The sequence below is a fragment of the Sturnira hondurensis genome, unplaced genomic scaffold, assembly GCF_014824575.4.
Source record: "Sturnira hondurensis isolate 20B ecotype Veracruz unplaced genomic scaffold, ASM1482457v3 Scaffold0022017, whole genome shotgun sequence".
NCBI lineage: Eukaryota > Metazoa > Chordata > Mammalia > Chiroptera > Phyllostomidae > Sturnira > Sturnira hondurensis.
Genome location: NW_028094648.1, coordinates 5750601 through 5768454, shown reverse-complemented (window position 1 = coordinate 5768454; position 17854 = coordinate 5750601). Strand labels below are relative to the sequence as shown.

The following is a 17854-nucleotide window of genomic DNA, read 5'->3' as shown; positions in this document are numbered from 1 at the left end:
ATCTCCTTTTCTGACATAATCTGGGTCTTTATAAATATCCCGGGCCAAGCCAAAGTCACAGATTTTAACCACGTTCTTCTCCGACAAGAGGATATTTCGTGCCGCCAGGTCTCTGTGGATACACTGCAGAAAGAATCGTGTGTGTGTTAGGTCTCAGCACAGCTGATCTTTTCTACATCTGTCATGACCTCATGCTCTAAAAAAAAAACCCACATCAGAAAACCAACTGATTAACAAGCACTGGGTTAATATCTTTTATCAACACTTCAGGGGAAAAGTCTGAGTTTTGTTGAGATGCACATCTGCTTATTCTACAAACAGACCCAGACTTTGGAGTTAAATAATTAAGTTGTAGTATGATGAGGGAGTCATAAATAGACTTCTCTTGGACACAATTAAGAATGTGTTTCTGGTCACATCCACACATCCCTTTTGCCTGGCTCCATATACAGTTGAAACATGTTATTCTAAGGGACGCCCCAGAATGGGATTTATTTTGAATGAATGCACGGAAACCAGAAACAAGGGCTCTCACTGGTTTGTTGGTTTCCCCATTCCATATGTAACTGAAGCTGGACTGGCTCTGATAAACAGTTCCCAGTGGGGCTCATCCTGTTTTCAAAGTGGGGGGGATTATCATAAAGGTCTATTAAAGCCACTGCAGCTTCTCACTAGCCAGGCTGATTCCCTGGTGAACTACAAAGGAGAACCAGCTCTCCTTGGCTTTTTCTTTTCTTTTCTGCTCCCCTGCCTCCCTTCTCTAGGTCCCCCAACATCATCTAACTCCCTACTGCTACCCAGCTTTAGCTCCACCTCATAGAACTATGAAAGAGTAAGTCAAGGGGGACAATTTCAAATGAATGAAAGGCTTTGACAAGAATTCTCAGGTCAGTGTAGAGGTGATCACATGAGCCGAGCATCCCTGACCACCCGCACCTCACATCTGGGTAGCACTTTCCTCTGAAGGAGGCGTATTTAAAAACACGTTGTCTAGCATGACTGAGCAAGATAGGAGGTTCCCCAAAAGAGAGAGCCCTTCCTACTTTCTTACCAGCCTAAGAGCTTCCGTTATTAGCCCAACAACCAGGTGGTATTTAATAAAGCGGGGGAAGATAAAGGATCTTTAGCTTCCTTCTCCAGTCACTGAAAAGGACCCAGACTAAATGGCAGGCTATGGCCTTAAAAAAGTAATTTAAAAAACCTAGGATCTCCAAGAAGGGCAAAGAGCTCTTCGACAAAATCCTGTGAGACTCCACCTCTCTCCCTTCCCTGTAGGAGGAAGAAGACAAGAGCTCCCGCAGGAATATCTGAGCTCCTGAAGCTCCGAAAGCCAGGATGAGCTTGCAACCTCAGGAAAATAAACGAGTTAGGGATGTCGCTCTGATTTAGAAGCAAACAAACAAAAAATAATAAACTCCAAAACTCTTTGTCTTTCTTCCCCCAGCAGGCTGCAACAAGTGCATTTTGTCAAAATACAAATTTTCTTGAAATTTCACTTGAATTTTTCTTGCTTCATGTCAAACCATCCACTGTCCCCTTTCCCAGAACGGTGACTTGAATCAACCTTGCCCCCCCCCTGTTTTGGGGTGTTTACAACCTTCTGAATATTTGTAACTTGTCACGTCCCCACCTCAGCCTTTGTTTGGCCTACTTTTCTAATTTTAGCGCTTTCGTCTCTCTCATCTGAAGCCTGTCCTTCCTGGTTTCTAATTATATGACCAACACATGTTTTTTGATGGATGGTGATGAATGTAAAAGTAAATTAAAAATAGACGTACGCCAACATATCCAGAAGGCTCAATCCCTCACGTCGTCTAGGTCATTGCTCAAATGTCACATTCTTATAAAGCCTCCCTTGCCCACTTTGTTTAAAGCTGACATACACAGACACAAGAGCACACACACACACAAACATACCACTCCAATATACCTTTCTTGCTTAATTTTTCCCGCAGTGCTTACTTCCATCTAATCTACTGTGTATTTTACTTGCTGGGATTTACTGTTTGCTCCTCCCCATAGAATGTAAACTCCATGAAGCTGGGACTTTTGCCTGTTTGTCCACACAGTATTCACACACTTAGTGTTTAAAAGACTGTCTCCAGTCCATGGGTGCTCAATAATCAAAGGCTAAAGAATCACAGAAATTCACTTCATGAAATCCTTATACCCCCTTAAGGGAGCAGAAATGCTCTTCCCTATAGAGTTCTTTTAATAGTCCCCAGACTTGTGAATGGATTACAGTACCAAGCAAACACCAGCGCCTGGCACTGGAGACCTTATTTCCGAATCTGTGAATGGCGGAGAGACTTTGTTTTCCCTTGAGCTCTCTTACCTTCCGAGATGCCAAAAACTCCATGCCCTTAGCCACTTGGAAGCTGTAGCAGATGAGGTGCTCCAAGGTCAAGAAGTTTTTGTACAGATCTTCAGAAGCTGCAAGAAGATCCAGGAGTAGAGAGATCAGTATTTCCAACAGAAACGATTTATTTGTAAGGTTTTTTTGAATAGTCTTCATTTGAGAACGTGGGAGTTAAATTCAGGAAATACAAGCAGAAAGAAAATGCCTCTATCTTCTGTAAATTTGCTGAAAACCAGTATTATTAACCTTCATCATACCCCTTAGCAAAAATATTAGTTTTTCCACTTCAGCCAGATTGAACCAGCGAATCCAGGAGCCAGAATAGAGGTGAAATTGGCCGAGATAACAGGGTGAAAGAGAACTTGTTCAAATTTACTGTTTTAAACTTGTTTTTTTCCCGTGTACCCAGAGGGATAAACAATAGTTTCATATCGAGAACTCTAAAAATAAAACAACAATATTCAGGGTCACTGAATCTTTTCAGGCTTTGTCCTGGGACAAAGGACAAAGGTCAAATTATAATCTACAATGGATAACTAAAAATACCAGAAACAGATTTACTTCTCTCACTTTCAAGATCAGAAAGAGCTACAAATGCAGTAAATCTGGCCTAGGAGGTTGCTTTTTCTCCTTCAAGGACGTGGATCGTGGATGAGGGAATGCAGGGACCTGGAGACAAACGGTGAATTTCGTAAATTGGTGGTATTTACTTTCATGCAACTGGTGCAAATAACCACTAAGACATTCATGCGTGTTTCAACATGATCTCTTCATTTTAGTCAGATAGGGTAAGACATGGCTTCTTTCCTGGAGTCAAATACCAAAGCACAGTAAGTGAAAACTCAGTTGTAATAACTTGGTGCGTATTAAAAACATTCCGAACCATTTTCTCAATGACTTTTTATGCTCAGGGCTACGGGGCCCTCGGTGAATAACCAGTGCGAGCACTTCATTTTCCAAATGAGGAAATGGAGGCAAAATTCGAGGCCAACACTCCTTCTGCTCCGACACTCGAGCCCAGTCCCTTGGGTTGGCAGCCCACTGGCCACCGTTTCGGGGGAGAGAAGGACAGGGCCAAGGTGGCTCCACTGAGAGTGGGTCCAGTTCTGTGAGGTCTAGACCACCTCCTCACACTCGTCCAGACCGCCTTCCAGCCTCACACTGCCCACTGGGCTTCTCAGAGCAAGAAGTCAGATTCCAGTACTATGTTTGGCCTCATATCCAGGGAAACAGAAGCCAGTTCCTCCACTATTTCATGATTGGAGTATCCTAAGCTCATGCCTCAGGAGGAGCCAGGTGTGAGGAAGCCCTGGCTCTGCCTCCATGGTGCGCTCTCTGCTCCGTCTGGGGGAAGCAGGTAGACAGTGTATCCTGAAATTTGAAGAAGTCCCGGAAGTTAGGCTGGGAATGTAGCACCACTCAGAAAGAACCCTAAAATATCATCGGAAATATGACCAGATAAAGAAAAGTGTATGTTCCAAGACACCTCTGAGAAAGTATGGTTGGAAGCAAGGTTTGATAAGCCACTTAGGATGGGGAAGAAGTACGAGATGGCTCCTACTCTGCCTTGGAGAAGGCTGGGTATGACTAAGTGAAGGACTTCTGTTGGGCTGGTAAAGTAAGCAAGGTGGGGCTGAACTGCCTGGGGCAATGGAGACTAATCAGCCACCAGAGCACCTTCTCTGCCCTTTTGGAACATAGCACTGAGCCTCTCTCGCTAATAAACACTGAACCAACATCTTAACAGCGTTGGCTTCATAGCCGCCAACCGCTTAGTTCTCCTGGGGTTCGAGATGGTGCAGGCTTGCCAGGCTCCGTCCTGCAGCCTCACCCGCTATTAGGTAGACCTTCCACACTTCCCCTCTGGAGAGACTAAAGGCAGCCAGTCTAGAAATCCGGGTGTCTTTCAAATATTAGGTAGTATCGGACTTTTCCCACGGCAGGGTGCTTTTCCCACAGCACCCTGTCACCTTGCCTGTTCCATGAGAGCATGCATGGGAAAGCAATGGCAGGTACCTTCCTCCTCTTCCACATCACTGAGGGACTTCTCCTCAACAAATCCAGAGCTGGCTGAGCTCTGGCTGCTGGTGATGCTGTCCAAACGGCGTTTAGGGTCCACGCTGATTTCCCCGACGTATTCTTTCCCTTGACGGAATCGTGCCCCTTTGGTCTATAAAAAAAGCACATGAACAAACTCCTTGACTACAAATGGGCCTCTAAAATGCAGCAAACTTTGAAAACAGTTGTAACTACTTAGAAACAGACCAGAAGGACATCCATGTCAGGATTATGCAGTCTCTAGGCTAAAATTTTGGACAAGTATTTTAGATATAATAGATTTTCTTCCATAAAGCCTCGTTCCTTCCTGAGCTCACAGAGGTAAATGCCTTGTTCAAGTTTCATTCAGACACACTTCCAACATTAGTGTGCTCTCTACAGAGGGATTTCCACTCCATGGGAGAGAGAATACTCCTGAGCTGCCCTTCCTTTCCTTAACCACGCCCACCTTCCCCTCTCTTCAGACACCATCTATCATGGGTCCATAGATGAGGCCACAAAAATAAATCATGAGAAGCCTATGTCCACCCAGAAGGTAGTGAGAGAAGACCCCTCACACATTTTTCACAGAATTTTAACAAAAAATTAACCCGTACCACTTTGAGTTTTCCCCCATTTTACAGTGCAGTCAGAGTTGAGGTAGGGAATGTCATACCTTGTAAGGGACAAATTCATTTCTCTTGCTCCTTAAGTAAGTGGACAGATTTCCAAACTTGCAGAACTCCACAATCACCATGAGCGGGCCTACAAACAGCACAGCGTGTGAGGACAGGAGGACGTATTTCACTGACGTTTCTCCCTAAGTGTTTGATGTATTTTTCAACCAGAAAACATCAAAAAAAGCTACCACCTTTCACCGAGGACAGGATCATAGAAATCAGCTGGTCATAAGCCACTGATACGGTAGCCTGGCTTTTTCCAAAAGGTGACTCCACAAGACTGACACAAATTTTAAAAGAAAACACACCCACTTTGCTTTTCAACATAATCACCTAAGATGAGTCCATTTTAGGGAGACCTACTGTCAGTATCTTTTGTTCTCAAGTTTTGGGGGAAGTTTACTTTTCTCATCTAAATACCTGCTACACAAGTAACAGACTGTACCATAGTGATGTGACCTTTTTTTCATTCACACAAAGACCTAGAATAATTTACAGTGCCCGTATAACCTCCATGAAATATTTTATACAGAGCGGGACAAAAGTAGGTTTACAGTTGTTCGTATGGAAGATCATACAATAATTCATAAATAATAATATGAGAATCAACCCTGTGGTTTGCATACTCACAACTGTAAACCTACTTTTGCCACACCCGTATCTGGAAATCTGGCCAAGTATCCTAAGTTAAGGGAATCAAAGCCGTAGGAGTTGAGCAGTTTTCCCTCAAATAGCAGCAGAGATGCAAATGCCTGAATCAGGGAACCAGAATCACCCACAGATACTCACCTCCTGGTTTGGTACAGGCACCTAGAAGATTGACCACATTGAGATGATGGCCAATGTGAATGAGGATCTTGAGTTCAGACATGAGGGCTCGGTGTTCACTGTGTGTTGCTCCTTCTGCAAATACAGGGCCAAGAGGGCAACCGTAAACGTGGGCGCTGCCTTAGGAAGAGACTGACGCATCTCTGCAACCTCCTCTCCAGGCATAAACCAACTGTAGCCCACTTTACAGACTAGGTGCATTCCCCCAAAAGTTAAGTATAAATTGTATTTTCTGATTCTAAATCAAATTCTTCCTTTAAGTGCATTCAAAAAGTTTGATATTTAAAAGAGTTCATAGTGAAGTCTTTTGCAAGTGGAGAATCCATCTGCAAGTGGAATCATGCCCAGATTCTCTTCTTTTACAAAACTGGATTTTCATATACCAGGTTTACTATGCTTCTTGGGGCCTGATTACTTCAGTGCTTCCTCGTAAGGAGGCAATACCATGTATTAAATATCCTTGTGTGTTCGGGGCTCTGCTGAAGTTCCCACCAATCTGTGCCAAGCAGGAAACTTAACAAGGGCCAGCTGGTAAGGCCAGTTGGCATATGAGGCTGATGAGGCTAAGACTGTGAGTTTGATCCAGTGCTGGCTGGTGCACTTCCCTGTAATTCACAGACATGGTCCACACCTCAGGTCCTAATGAGCCACCTCAAAATTACATATCCCCTTGGCCATGAAAGAGAATAGGCAAAAGGAGAGAGATGGCTTTGAAATGCACAAGATCTATTGGCAAAAGGTGAGCAGCAGCATCTCCATCAATAAAAGCACATCATAATTGGAGCAAAAGGTGCTGTATGCATCATGTCCCCAAACTGAAATGGCAAGACCAGAATCCCATTACTATTAGGATTCACAATTGTTTGCAAAGGTTTTAATTTTCTAAATATCACCCACAATCCTTTTTCCCTAGCACTACCATTCATATTTTGCATATTATTATTATATGTGAAATCTTTACATATTCCAATTATAGGGAACATGGTGTTTTTGTACTCTACTATTTTTACTCATTATATCAATTTTCTCTTCATGTTTCTGGATGGTCTATAATTATCTTACCAATGCACCATAATATAGTACGAAACAGTTTGTATATAACCAAGGTGGTTTTTTTCTCCCTAGAGCCAGGCCACTCAGGACAGTCATGCAAGCTGTGTCCTACACAAGGACTCCCAGGTGAGGTGGAGAAGGAGGGAGAGGGCAGCTGAAACCCACCCCCAATTTTGCCTGCCTGGCCGTGCACCCTAGCACAAGGCTATAAGAGAACTTTTTTTCCAATTTGCACAAAGGTATATAGGTCAACTGAATGCTGGGCTGGTGGGCCCACCCAATCACAGAGCCACTGCTACAAGCTTTTCATCGTGTGTAAAGACCAGATGAAAGAGAGAGAGGGTCACACCACCACATAACTTTGAGTTTTACCTTTCAACATTTTGACGGCCACTGTCTTGCAAGTTGCTGTCTTGTCAATTCCGAAGGCATCTGCTTCAATCACTTGGCCAAAGGCACCACGACCGAGAGGCTTACCTACAGTCAACAATGACAGGAGCAACAAAATGGACTTGGGCTACTATACGACCAACGCGATACACAGATTCCAACTAAGTAAGGTAACCATACATCCTAGTTTAACATGGACAGTCCAGTTTACTCCTGCTCCTGGCTTAACTATTTAGGGATCTCTTCCCTCCAAATGTCCTGCTTTGGATAATTATAAGGGACCCTACTTCTAGGTGACTAAAAGGATGATTATTCAAATTCAAGGGATGAAATGCTTTCTGAACTAGAATCCAACCTTTGCACAGACTAGATTTGTCATCATCCTAAAGAAAGAAGAGATGGTCCAATAAGCCCAATATCAAGTCAGTATCACTTGAAAGCACACCTAGCTTCAGCCGGTCCCTGGGGAATTCCCACTTGCTGGCATCGTAAGGCAGGCGTTCACAGTGTTCGTCCAAGGGGAGTTCATCTGGATCCATGACGATGGACAAGTAGCCTGTCTTCAGTTCCCCTCCATTGGCCTGGAAAGCACGACTCCTTTAAGTGACACACATTCTGTTGTTTGGCTGTTGTTTTGTGTGCTTGTTACTATTTTGATAGAAGCCTCATTCCTGCTGTCTAATTTTTAAATAAAACTCACGGAGTGTGAGAATAGTCCTATTATCGTCCTGTTTCCAGTGTTCCCTCAACTAAATGAGCTCAGAATTAAGTTACTAAATCTTAATTACACTAGACAGTCCAAGCCCTTTTCTCTTCTAGTGGCTTCTGTCAATTAAAGCCCAGTGGTCCAGCCAAAAGAAAACAGGCAAGAATGTTATTGTATTGAAATAAACTGTACTCATTGGGCCCCTAACAATGGGAAGAAACAACTCAAAGCGCCCCAGTCAGCTCTCATTAATCATGAAAACCAAAGTGCATGGGGTGGAAGAGAAATTATTTTGTTACCCGCTTCACAGTCCGTAGAACAATGACAAGAAGCAGCCAGAAGAACATGGCGATCACTGCAGTGCCTACTAGAATAATGACTTCCAAGTTCGTCTTTTCCTGGGCACCTGGAAAGACACAATTGAATGAACATCAGCCGTTGGAGACTCACACCTTTTGATGTAAGATGACGAAGTTCAAGCTTACCAACAGGGAAACATCCTAAATAAAAAGTCCCACGCCTCTGACTTGAATGGACTCTAATATTCTTCATGGGTAATTTAAGGTTTGCAAAACTTTTCTTGTGAAAGCTTCCAACAACAAAATTCTAAAGCAATGAAGGATAGAAATGTTAATGCCTTCAAAGACAACCATAGAAAGTGCTTGAAAGAAGACTGATGAAAGAAGACAGGTCCTGTTCTACAGAGAAGAAAAGTACTTCTAATGGGAGAAGATAAACATCCGGTTTCACTCTGATAATCTACGTTTTGATGTGTATGGTGTTTAAGAAAGACTAACAACAAACAAACAAAATACAAACAAGCACATAAAGAACATTTTGATGTTTGCCAGATGGGAGAGGTTTGGGCAAAACCAGATGAAAAGGGGGAAGGGATTAAGATGTGCAAATTGCCAGTTACAGAGACCGTCTCAGGCTGTAAAGTACAGCATAGGGAATACAGCCAATAATGTTGTAATCACTATGTATGGTGTCAGATGGGTACTAGACTTATTGAAGTGATCACTTCTTACATTACATCAATGTCTAATGACTGCGTTGTACACCTAAAACTAATACAAAATTGCACATCAACTAAAAAATTAAAAAACTCTCAGGGAGAGAAAGAGGAGAAAAAGCTGCAGAAGCTCAGGGCTCCAGAGGACGGCTCTGACTGGGTGAAATTAAGGCCTGAGGGTGCTTTCCACTCAGAGTGATTAGCAAAGAGGTGATAAGGAAGCAATTATCACCTAGGGTCCCCAGTGGCTGAGGGCAGTGTGAACCAAACCAGCCACCAGCTGTGAATGGCCCAGGCTGGCCTCAAGAAGGCAGAAAGACAAGTAACTAAGTCGCCAGCAAAACAAGAGTTCACAGCTGAGAGAAGCACCAAAGATGCCTGGAAGCAGATTTTGTTCCTCTGGTGGTCATACTGAAGTCATTCTCTATATGTAGAGATTAAAAGTCGATTTACACAAGGTAAAAAGTTCAGGGATTCAATTGTCTAGATACGTTTATGTATTAATATTCCCACAATAACATTTGGGAACCTAGCAGGGAAGGTAAACATTTACCTCTTCCTGTCTTAACATTTTATTCAGGTGAGAAGTAAATCTAATCCCTGTGCCAAAGTTACCTAGTTAGCTATTGGCGACCAGCGGCGGTCAGTGAAGGTGAGGCGGAGCAAGGAGGAGAAAAAGACGTCTCACTTAGGCTCCACCCCACGCTTGAAGCACCGTGGGAGTGACAACACCACCATGTCACTTGAAATCTTTATTTATTTCATGCACTTGAAATTTCATTTGCCAGTGCAGTGTGTGAAATGGTAATAAGCCTACCCAGATTTGAAAATAAGTCCAGGTATCAAGATGCAATACTGGGCCGCAGAGATTTGACAGATTAAAGGGTCTGCAATCTAGATCTGGAGAGAAAAGTGAGGAGTCCACAGAGATCCGCCAATTCCTCCATCCGTCACCACCCCTCTTCCCCCCTTCGCATATCATCCCTTCACCTGCACAAGACACTGTCATTGTCCCCTGATGGGTTATTAACCAAAAAAAGGCACAGGAATACACTCCTGAAGATAAAACACTCTGTCACAGATTTCCTTTCCCACCTGACAACATGCCAGATTTCACATCAGTCCTGCACACACATACCAGTATCCTTTCACATTTAGATGAGAATCCCCAGTTTTTCATTTCAGAGAAGCAATGGTCTATTGTTCACAAATGAATCTTAATTATCTTTAGTCTCGAGAAAACTATGACCATTTGTGACTGTCTAGATAGCATTGATTTTCATGACCAGGCAGTTACTCTAGTGATTTTCCAAATAAACATAAGGGTATAATTCCATATAACAAGCTCACTGAGCCATTCAAATAAAGAAAGAATCGGTGAAAGGCAGAAATTCTGCTGGCCTGGCTAAGAATTTTTCCACAATGAGAACTGCAGGGATAAAAATGTGATGCAAACAAAATTAAAAGGACAGTAATTATGTTTCTGGTTAAAATAATGTATATTCATAATAGAAAATTTACAAAATACAAAGAATATTTTAAAAACCACCTCTACTCTTCCCACACAAAGTGTATGAGTGTCTATGAGACACAAGCTAATTCTGAAAAGTCTGAGGTGCCGGTTGAGGCCCACTGACCTTCCACGATGAAAAAGGCCTCCACCTTGGCACACCCAAGGACACTGCAGGCCTGGCAGGTGTAGAGGCCCTCGTCCTCCTTCCTCACCCTGCGGATGGTTAGGTTCCGGTTCCCATCTTTCAGTACAATGCCTAAGAGAAGAGGAAAATGATGATTTGCATTTATGATGTGGCCTGGTGGCGTTTTTCAGGAAAAAATTTAAACTATAAATGTCATCCTTTAGCTTGGACTATTATATCTAACTCCAAAGCAATCGCTGCCTCGTCACCCCTGGCTTCCATGAGATTTCGACAAGACCCTGAACACTCCCATTCCTATGGACACTAAGATGGTTACTTTCTTCTATCTCAAACAAATCGAAATATAATGTGGACTTTAGACAACATCTCCAGGAAAATTCTGCAGCCAAGAGGAGACAGACACGTTCTATTCACCTGAGTCTTCCACAAGTGTCTCATTATCTTTAAGCCAGGTAATCTGTGGAGAGGGATTCCCAGAGGCTGTGCACGCCACTTCAATGGTTTCCCCAATACTTGTTGTCTGATTCTCCAGGTTCACTGTCATCACTGGTGCCATGCGCTCTATGCAGACAGAGAGAAAATGTGATGATTAGGTGTAACTTCAAAAATGGTTTGAGTGCCAGTAAATTATTAAGCCATTTAAATTTAGTAAACAGCACACTGTTGGTTGACTGAGCTGAAAACACACAGAGGTTCACGCAAGTGCCGTTGCTCACTGAGTAAAGTGAAGTGAAATCAATAGGCAGACAGTTCATGCAGGTCACTGCATCGCTTTGAACTTTCACATTAGTGATTTAAGCTGGTAATCATATCCCAAAATGAAGGTTGTCACCTTTATAGATTTTCCCCTAATTAGACATGGTGTCCTCCCAAGAAAGTTCTAGCTGCTGACACCCCAGAGTTCTTCCATGTTTCTCTTGGAAAGTGCAAAACTTCAGTGTAACAAACACCGAAGTCAACACACAAAGAATGCCCTGTATTTATTTGGTCCTTTCTACCAAACTCATTTATACTACCTCTGTTGCTCACTATCAGTCCTTTGATTGGTAGGAAGGGAGTATCAGCTTTATTTTACAAATTAAATAACTACTATTAAGGGGGTTAAACAATTTGCCCAAGTCTTCATAGTTGAGTGAATAGGTGAACTAATAGAATCTGGTGGAACCTAAAAGTCCAGACCAATGCTATTTCCAGTAAAACACAAACAAAAGCAACACAGAAAGTCAAAGATTTAAAGAAAAGTAAGCCCATGGGTATTTGGTTACATGCACAGCAAAACTTAGATTTACCCTTTTCTTATAAGTAATCAAAATGCTATGGAAATAGTTTGTCCAAACCAATTGAACATCAAAAGGAATTTTGCTGAAATAATCTATTTTAACATTTAGCAAAAGGAGATTACCTCAGCAGTGAATGACATGGGGGGTTAGCAAATGTTCCGGTTGCTACTCAATTTCTAAGAATAATTTTTGGGAAACAACTTGAGAGTCCTTAGGAAAGCAAACCAGCTCTTTACAAGCACACGTTTCCTGGGCGTGGCCAGGCCAGGAGCCTCCATTGCATCTCTTTCTGAATTCTTCCAGCAGCTGAACACCAGACCAGCCGCCAAAAAGCACAGAAAACATGACATGTGGTGGGTTTAATAGGCCCAGGAATTTCACTTAAAAATGCCTCTTCTTCTGACATCTGAGTCTTAACACTAGCAAAACACATCCTTTTAAGAGGTCCTCGATACCTCTTAAAATATGCCAAAGCCTCTGAAGATATTATTCCTCTAAAACTTTGCTATAGATTAGTTTACCTGAGAAGTTCCCCTTCCAAAAAACAAACAAGCAAGCAAGCAAACAAACAGAACACACACATCTTAGAAACTTGGAAGAAGCACTGAGGATAGGAGAAAATGGAGGGAGTAGCCACAAAGAGAAACTCGCCAGATTTGCCTGCTCTCCTTAGAGACGGAGTCATGGCTACATGGACTCTGTGCAGGGCCCAGGGTTAGATGAGGTACAGACGGTGACTTCACAGGAAATTCATGAAGCTATCTACTTATGAAAATTATCATCTCGGGGTATCCTTTGCAGATACTAGTGAGTTATTCCACCATCAGGGCTGGAAAGAACCAAGCTATTCTCGGGGTGTCCAACCTTTTGGTGTCTCTGGGTCACACTGGAAGAAGAGCTGTCTTGGGCCACACATTAAATACATTATGACGTGTTACCACCAAAAAAAATCTCATAATGTTTTAAGCACATTATAATTCTGTGTTGGGCCACAGCCACAGCCATCCTGGGCTACATGTGGCCCACTGGCCTCAAGTTGGACACCCCTGTATCACTTCACCATTATTAGCTTCTTTCTGCCTCCAGGACTTTAAGTGAATAAGATAAGTGTGCACCAGTTGACTTTATAAACTCCTAGAGGGCAGTAATCTTTACTCAGCCCCTGAAAACAGGACATGCAAGACATTCCAAAGGCCTCCAGATGACCCAGAGTTGCCTCCCCACCTAGGATTGTGAGCTGCCTGACCACGCAATGTCTTTTCTTGGTCTTCCTGTCCTGAGCAAAGCAGACATAGTCTCCTTGGTCCTGCAAGGATGCATTCTGGAACTCCATGATCAAAATGTCACTTGTGCTGTTAGAGAACATTGTGGCATTCATTTTCCAAAGAGCATCCAAGCTCTTGCAAACAGGTGTCGGCAGAGCCTGTGGGCCAAGTCTGTACCATGTGAGGTTCTCGAATGTAGCTCTGTCTGCACTGCACCACAAAGACACACTCTCCTGCTCAGTTGGCTGAGTGCCAGGTTGCAGAATGATTTCAGGACCCTCTGAAATGTAAAACCCATGGTTAGAAGATAGTCATTCAACTTGGGAAGCACACTATTGTCTTCCTGTTGCCTTCAGGCTACTAGAAAGCACAAAGAGACACGAAGCTCTAGCAATCTCAGACAAAGTAATAAAAGAAGACAACCCAAATGGACAATTCAGGTCCCTCAAAGTATCATTTTATCAAAATATATTATTCAGAAATGTAAATATATTTTTACAAATATTTATCAAATATCAGCTAAAACTAAGATGAACAGACAAAATCACCAGCATTTGGAGGGTACTGTTACTATGTCATTTCAATTGTCCAGAAAACCCAACCTTGTCAACAGGTCAGCAGCGAGGCTACCAATATTGACTGAACCCAAGCACTGTGTCTGAACTCTGATGAAAATATGATGCCTGAATTGTGATTTAAAAGCCTGTGTGAAACCATTATCTCTCCAGTGAAGTTGGATATACCTACTTTACATGATCCCCAGAGCTACCTAAGGGGTTTCCATTTATAAACAAAAGCATCAATTATCAGCCCAAATCCTCTTCCTAAACACCATGGCACTCAAAGGAATATCAAGGGCCATGGATTATCAGACAGCTTAGCACCCCCTTGGCAAGAGATCCAGCCCCCCCCCGCCCTGCCGGAGAGCAGTACTCACTGGTCACGTGAAAGGAGATAACCCTCTCTCCTCTCCCAACTTTGTTGGTTGCTTCACATTTGTACAAAGCTGACACATTTGCCGACTGGATAATGAGGGTACTTACAGTCTATGAAAAAAAAATCCCAAGCCATAAACAATGGACACTGTGTTTACGCACATGCACTCAGATTAATTTACAGCCATCCTCGAACAGCTATGACCTGCCTACTGCATTCACCTGACTAAACTGACCACTCTCAAACTGACGCAAGTATAATTGCGTCATTTTAGCTCACATGTTACACAAAATGGGCTCTGGAAACCATGTGTTTTAATATAACATTATTTTCTCATTTTCATACTTGTAAAATCAGAGTCACCTTACAACGGATGTATAGATTTAATGACGTATGTGTTTTATCTTACTCTATGCTAGTAATAAGTCAATGGTGCTTCTAAAAGTCAGTGGTGTTCTCAAACTGACTAATATGTCAATATTTTATCATCCAATTTATTTGATTATCAGTCTCCAATATTCCTCACGTACTGTTATACTCTGCTTCCATGCCATCCTTCCATAAAAGAGAGAGACAGATTTTCATATCAAAGCATTTCAAACTCACTTTGTTTTTTCCTTCAATTAGGGCAAATTGATTTTTGTTGACTTCAATTTTATTTCCCCCCTGGAAGTCCTCCACATTTCTCCATTCCTTACAGGTATATGGGTTTGTCATTAAGATAGCTTGCCTAGAAGAAAGAGATAACAGATCACACAATGATTACACATTTCTTTAATTCACATCTATAGTGAGGAATGGAGTCACACTTTCGTTATTACATTCTCAGAAGGCCAGGTGCCCACTGGGGGCATGTGAGAGGCAACGAATCAATGTTTCTCTCTCACATCAAAGCTTCTCTTCCTCTCTTTCTTCCTCCCTTCCTCCTCTCTATAAGTAAAAATCAAATTTTTTTAAAAAGAAGTAACTTCCAATGAATCCTACTCTGTTACAAGACTTGGGGTCAATTAAAAACAGGTCTCAACAATGAGGGAAGAAGGTGTAGGTAGATTCATTCAGGATACAGGAGGGAAGCAGCTATTCTGGCAACAAACCTCCATTCATAAATTGGGTCGACAAGACAATTCAAGTTAATTTAGTTCAAAGGAAGGCAAGGAAACTAAGAAACCATTCGGCCTCTTAAAGTAATCTCCATGGGACAGTGGCCTCTGGGTAGGAAACTGTCAGCATTGGAGGAAGAATCTAGTAGTGGCCATCTCAAAAACAACAACAGGAAGCGAACTGCTTAGGGTGGTGTAGGTGGCTTGTTGTTGTCGGGGTTTTTTCCCTAAGGATGTCTGTACTTGTGTGAGAACCTGATAAGCTGGGCCGGAGCCTCTGAGGGCTGGCTGCAGCTAGTTCTATTGCTCCCTGGAATCCAGCAGCACTTCCTCGAGATGAACCTTCTCCCAGATAAGGAGAGATGAGGCATTGGCTGGATAATTGGTATAAGGAGAAAACCTAAAGACTGGCGATTAGCAAAGTAAGCCAAGAGCCTGCATTTGGAGAGGTGCACATCAGGGCTGACCTATGACGAGGACAGCTACCCTCACAGAAGGATGCTCCAAGGAAAGACATCTAAAACATAAGGCAGAGAAAGATGAAAGGACATTAAGAGCACTCCCTGAGGGATAATTTCTTTTTTATTAGAGACAGCCTACTCAGCTCAGAATGGAGTCTTAGCAGAGCTCGGCTATAAGAAATGCAAGATGGCAAGAAAAAAGAGGGTGTGGCCCTACTCACGTAGGGTTGTAGGTGCACTCTTCCTCCAGCTGCCAATACCAGAGGATGGAACTCGGGGGAGGAACTGCATACACCGTGCACGTCAGCGTTTGGGTGGTGCCATACTTGTAGGAGTCCACAGGGGAGATCAAAGACTTCTCACCAATCTGGGGTGGGACTGGAGATGGGAAAAACGACTTTTGAAATGTCAGTTAACTTTGTGGAATGGAAAGTAGGAGTTTTGAGCAACTAAAGCCCACGTTTTTCTAAGCAGGTAATTTTGCCCCCATTTGGTTTTTCAAAGAATATCTAGATTGGAAACAGGGATATTGCCACTGACTTTCAGTGATAACTGCCACTGCCGCTACCACCACTGCTAATGACAGTAATAATCGAATAAACTGAGTGACTGACAATCTCACCACGCTGGGCCTCTGTTTTTCTCATCTCATTACAGGGATATTTCTCGTTGTCCTTCCCATGTCACAAATCAGGGCAAAGAGAAAGGCAACGGTTGTGAATAATACAGTGAATACATTCATTATGCAACAAGCATTGTTTTTAGTGCTTTACATTGATTACTTTGTTTAATCCACACAACCACTGTTACTATTCTCCAGTTTACATGAGAAAAATAAAACATAAAAAAGATCAATGATGTGTCCAAAGTCACTCTCGTCTCTTCTCTTACTGTCTCCCTTGCCTTCTTCCCCTCCCTTCTTTTGTCCTTTTTTCTTTCCTTTTTGGCTCCAAAGTCATTAATGTGAAACTATTTTCTCATCACTTTCAACTTAAAGCCTTAGATTATACTTTCAAAACCTGACTTCTTTTTTTATGCTGATTTTATATAGCTGGGTAAATGCCAGGGTGAGTCAAATGTTCAGTGAATTCATGAATTAATGAGATAGGATTATTCACTGTTCGTTTTTACATCTTTTTCTTTCCTGTTCATTTCCTTCTCCCCACCTAATTTAGCAGCTCTCCAACTTCACTTCTCAATCCCCAGCTCCCGAGTGGCTTCTAAGGGACATTTCTGGAAGTTGTTACTTTTAAAATACTTGAAGCTGATGTCCCAGCAAAGAAATAAAGGCAACTTCAAGAGACACACAGGGAGGTGGCAGGATATATGGGGAAGCACCTTCATGTCACATGAGAAGTCCCTGAAGTTTGAACATGCATGCCAGCAGGGAGAATAAAGAATTACAACGGAGAATCATTCCCCAAACGTGTTTGGAACAAGATATTAATGAGTTTAGTGGGGGAAGGATGCTTTGGTCAAACAAATTTGTTAAACCTGGAAGACTATGCGTCTCCCCTTGCAGAATGGCAATATGCATTTGCATAATAAAGGCCCTAGAAGCCCTGCAATAAAGATGCCTGTGTTACATCAACCTAGCATTTGCCACACTTACTGGACCATAAAACTCATTTTCCCCCACCTAGAGATTTATTTACATCTTTCAGTTTGGGAAAATGAAGTTCAAATAATATCCTTAAAACAAAAACTTAGTATCTTCCTTTTACAGCCTCAGAGTCAAATCATAGACTCTTGTTTTAAAAAAAAATGGAAAAGCTTCCAACCAGCTAAGAGTGTGGACCTGCCTTGGCATCACTACTATGTCCACTACAAAGTCAAACCGGAAGCTTCCCACAAAATTCAAGAAGAGTCTTACACATTTGCAATGCCAGTGGCGCGATTCCATGAGACAGGCACAAAGGTGGTGCCGCTTGGGCTTGTCAGCTGTCCCCGCAGGCATTCTCAGCTTTTAGCCATTGAGGGTACCTTCTACTTTAACCTTGCCTTTGACCACCTAGCAGTCCATCTGCATGGCCTGTTAAGCAAACATGACCAGAACACACTCTCCTACTCCTCATTTCAACCGTGC

General features: G+C 42.6%; 1 protein-coding gene across 1 annotated transcript in view; it reads right to left on the bottom strand.

The window, feature by feature from the left end:
- The window catches only part of KDR (kinase insert domain receptor), a 43590-nt gene that overhangs the window by 11917 nt on the left and 13819 nt on the right, over nt 1-17854 (bottom strand). The window contains exons 10-23 of the mRNA XM_037034073.1: nt 15990-16146; nt 14814-14937; nt 14209-14317; nt 13231-13551; nt 11141-11287; nt 10706-10837; nt 8353-8459; nt 7793-7928; nt 7330-7434; nt 5866-5979; nt 5073-5161; nt 4376-4529; nt 2336-2433; nt 1-123 (exon numbers count right to left, since the gene is read on the bottom strand). Of these exons, the coding sequence (XP_036889968.1) occupies nt 1-123; nt 2336-2433; nt 4376-4529; nt 5073-5161; nt 5866-5979; nt 7330-7434; nt 7793-7928; nt 8353-8459; nt 10706-10837; nt 11141-11287; nt 13231-13551; nt 14209-14317; nt 14814-14937; nt 15990-16146 (1916 nt within the window). The remainder of the gene's footprint in view (nt 124-2335; nt 2434-4375; nt 4530-5072; nt 5162-5865; nt 5980-7329; nt 7435-7792; nt 7929-8352; nt 8460-10705; nt 10838-11140; nt 11288-13230; nt 13552-14208; nt 14318-14813; nt 14938-15989; nt 16147-17854) is intronic.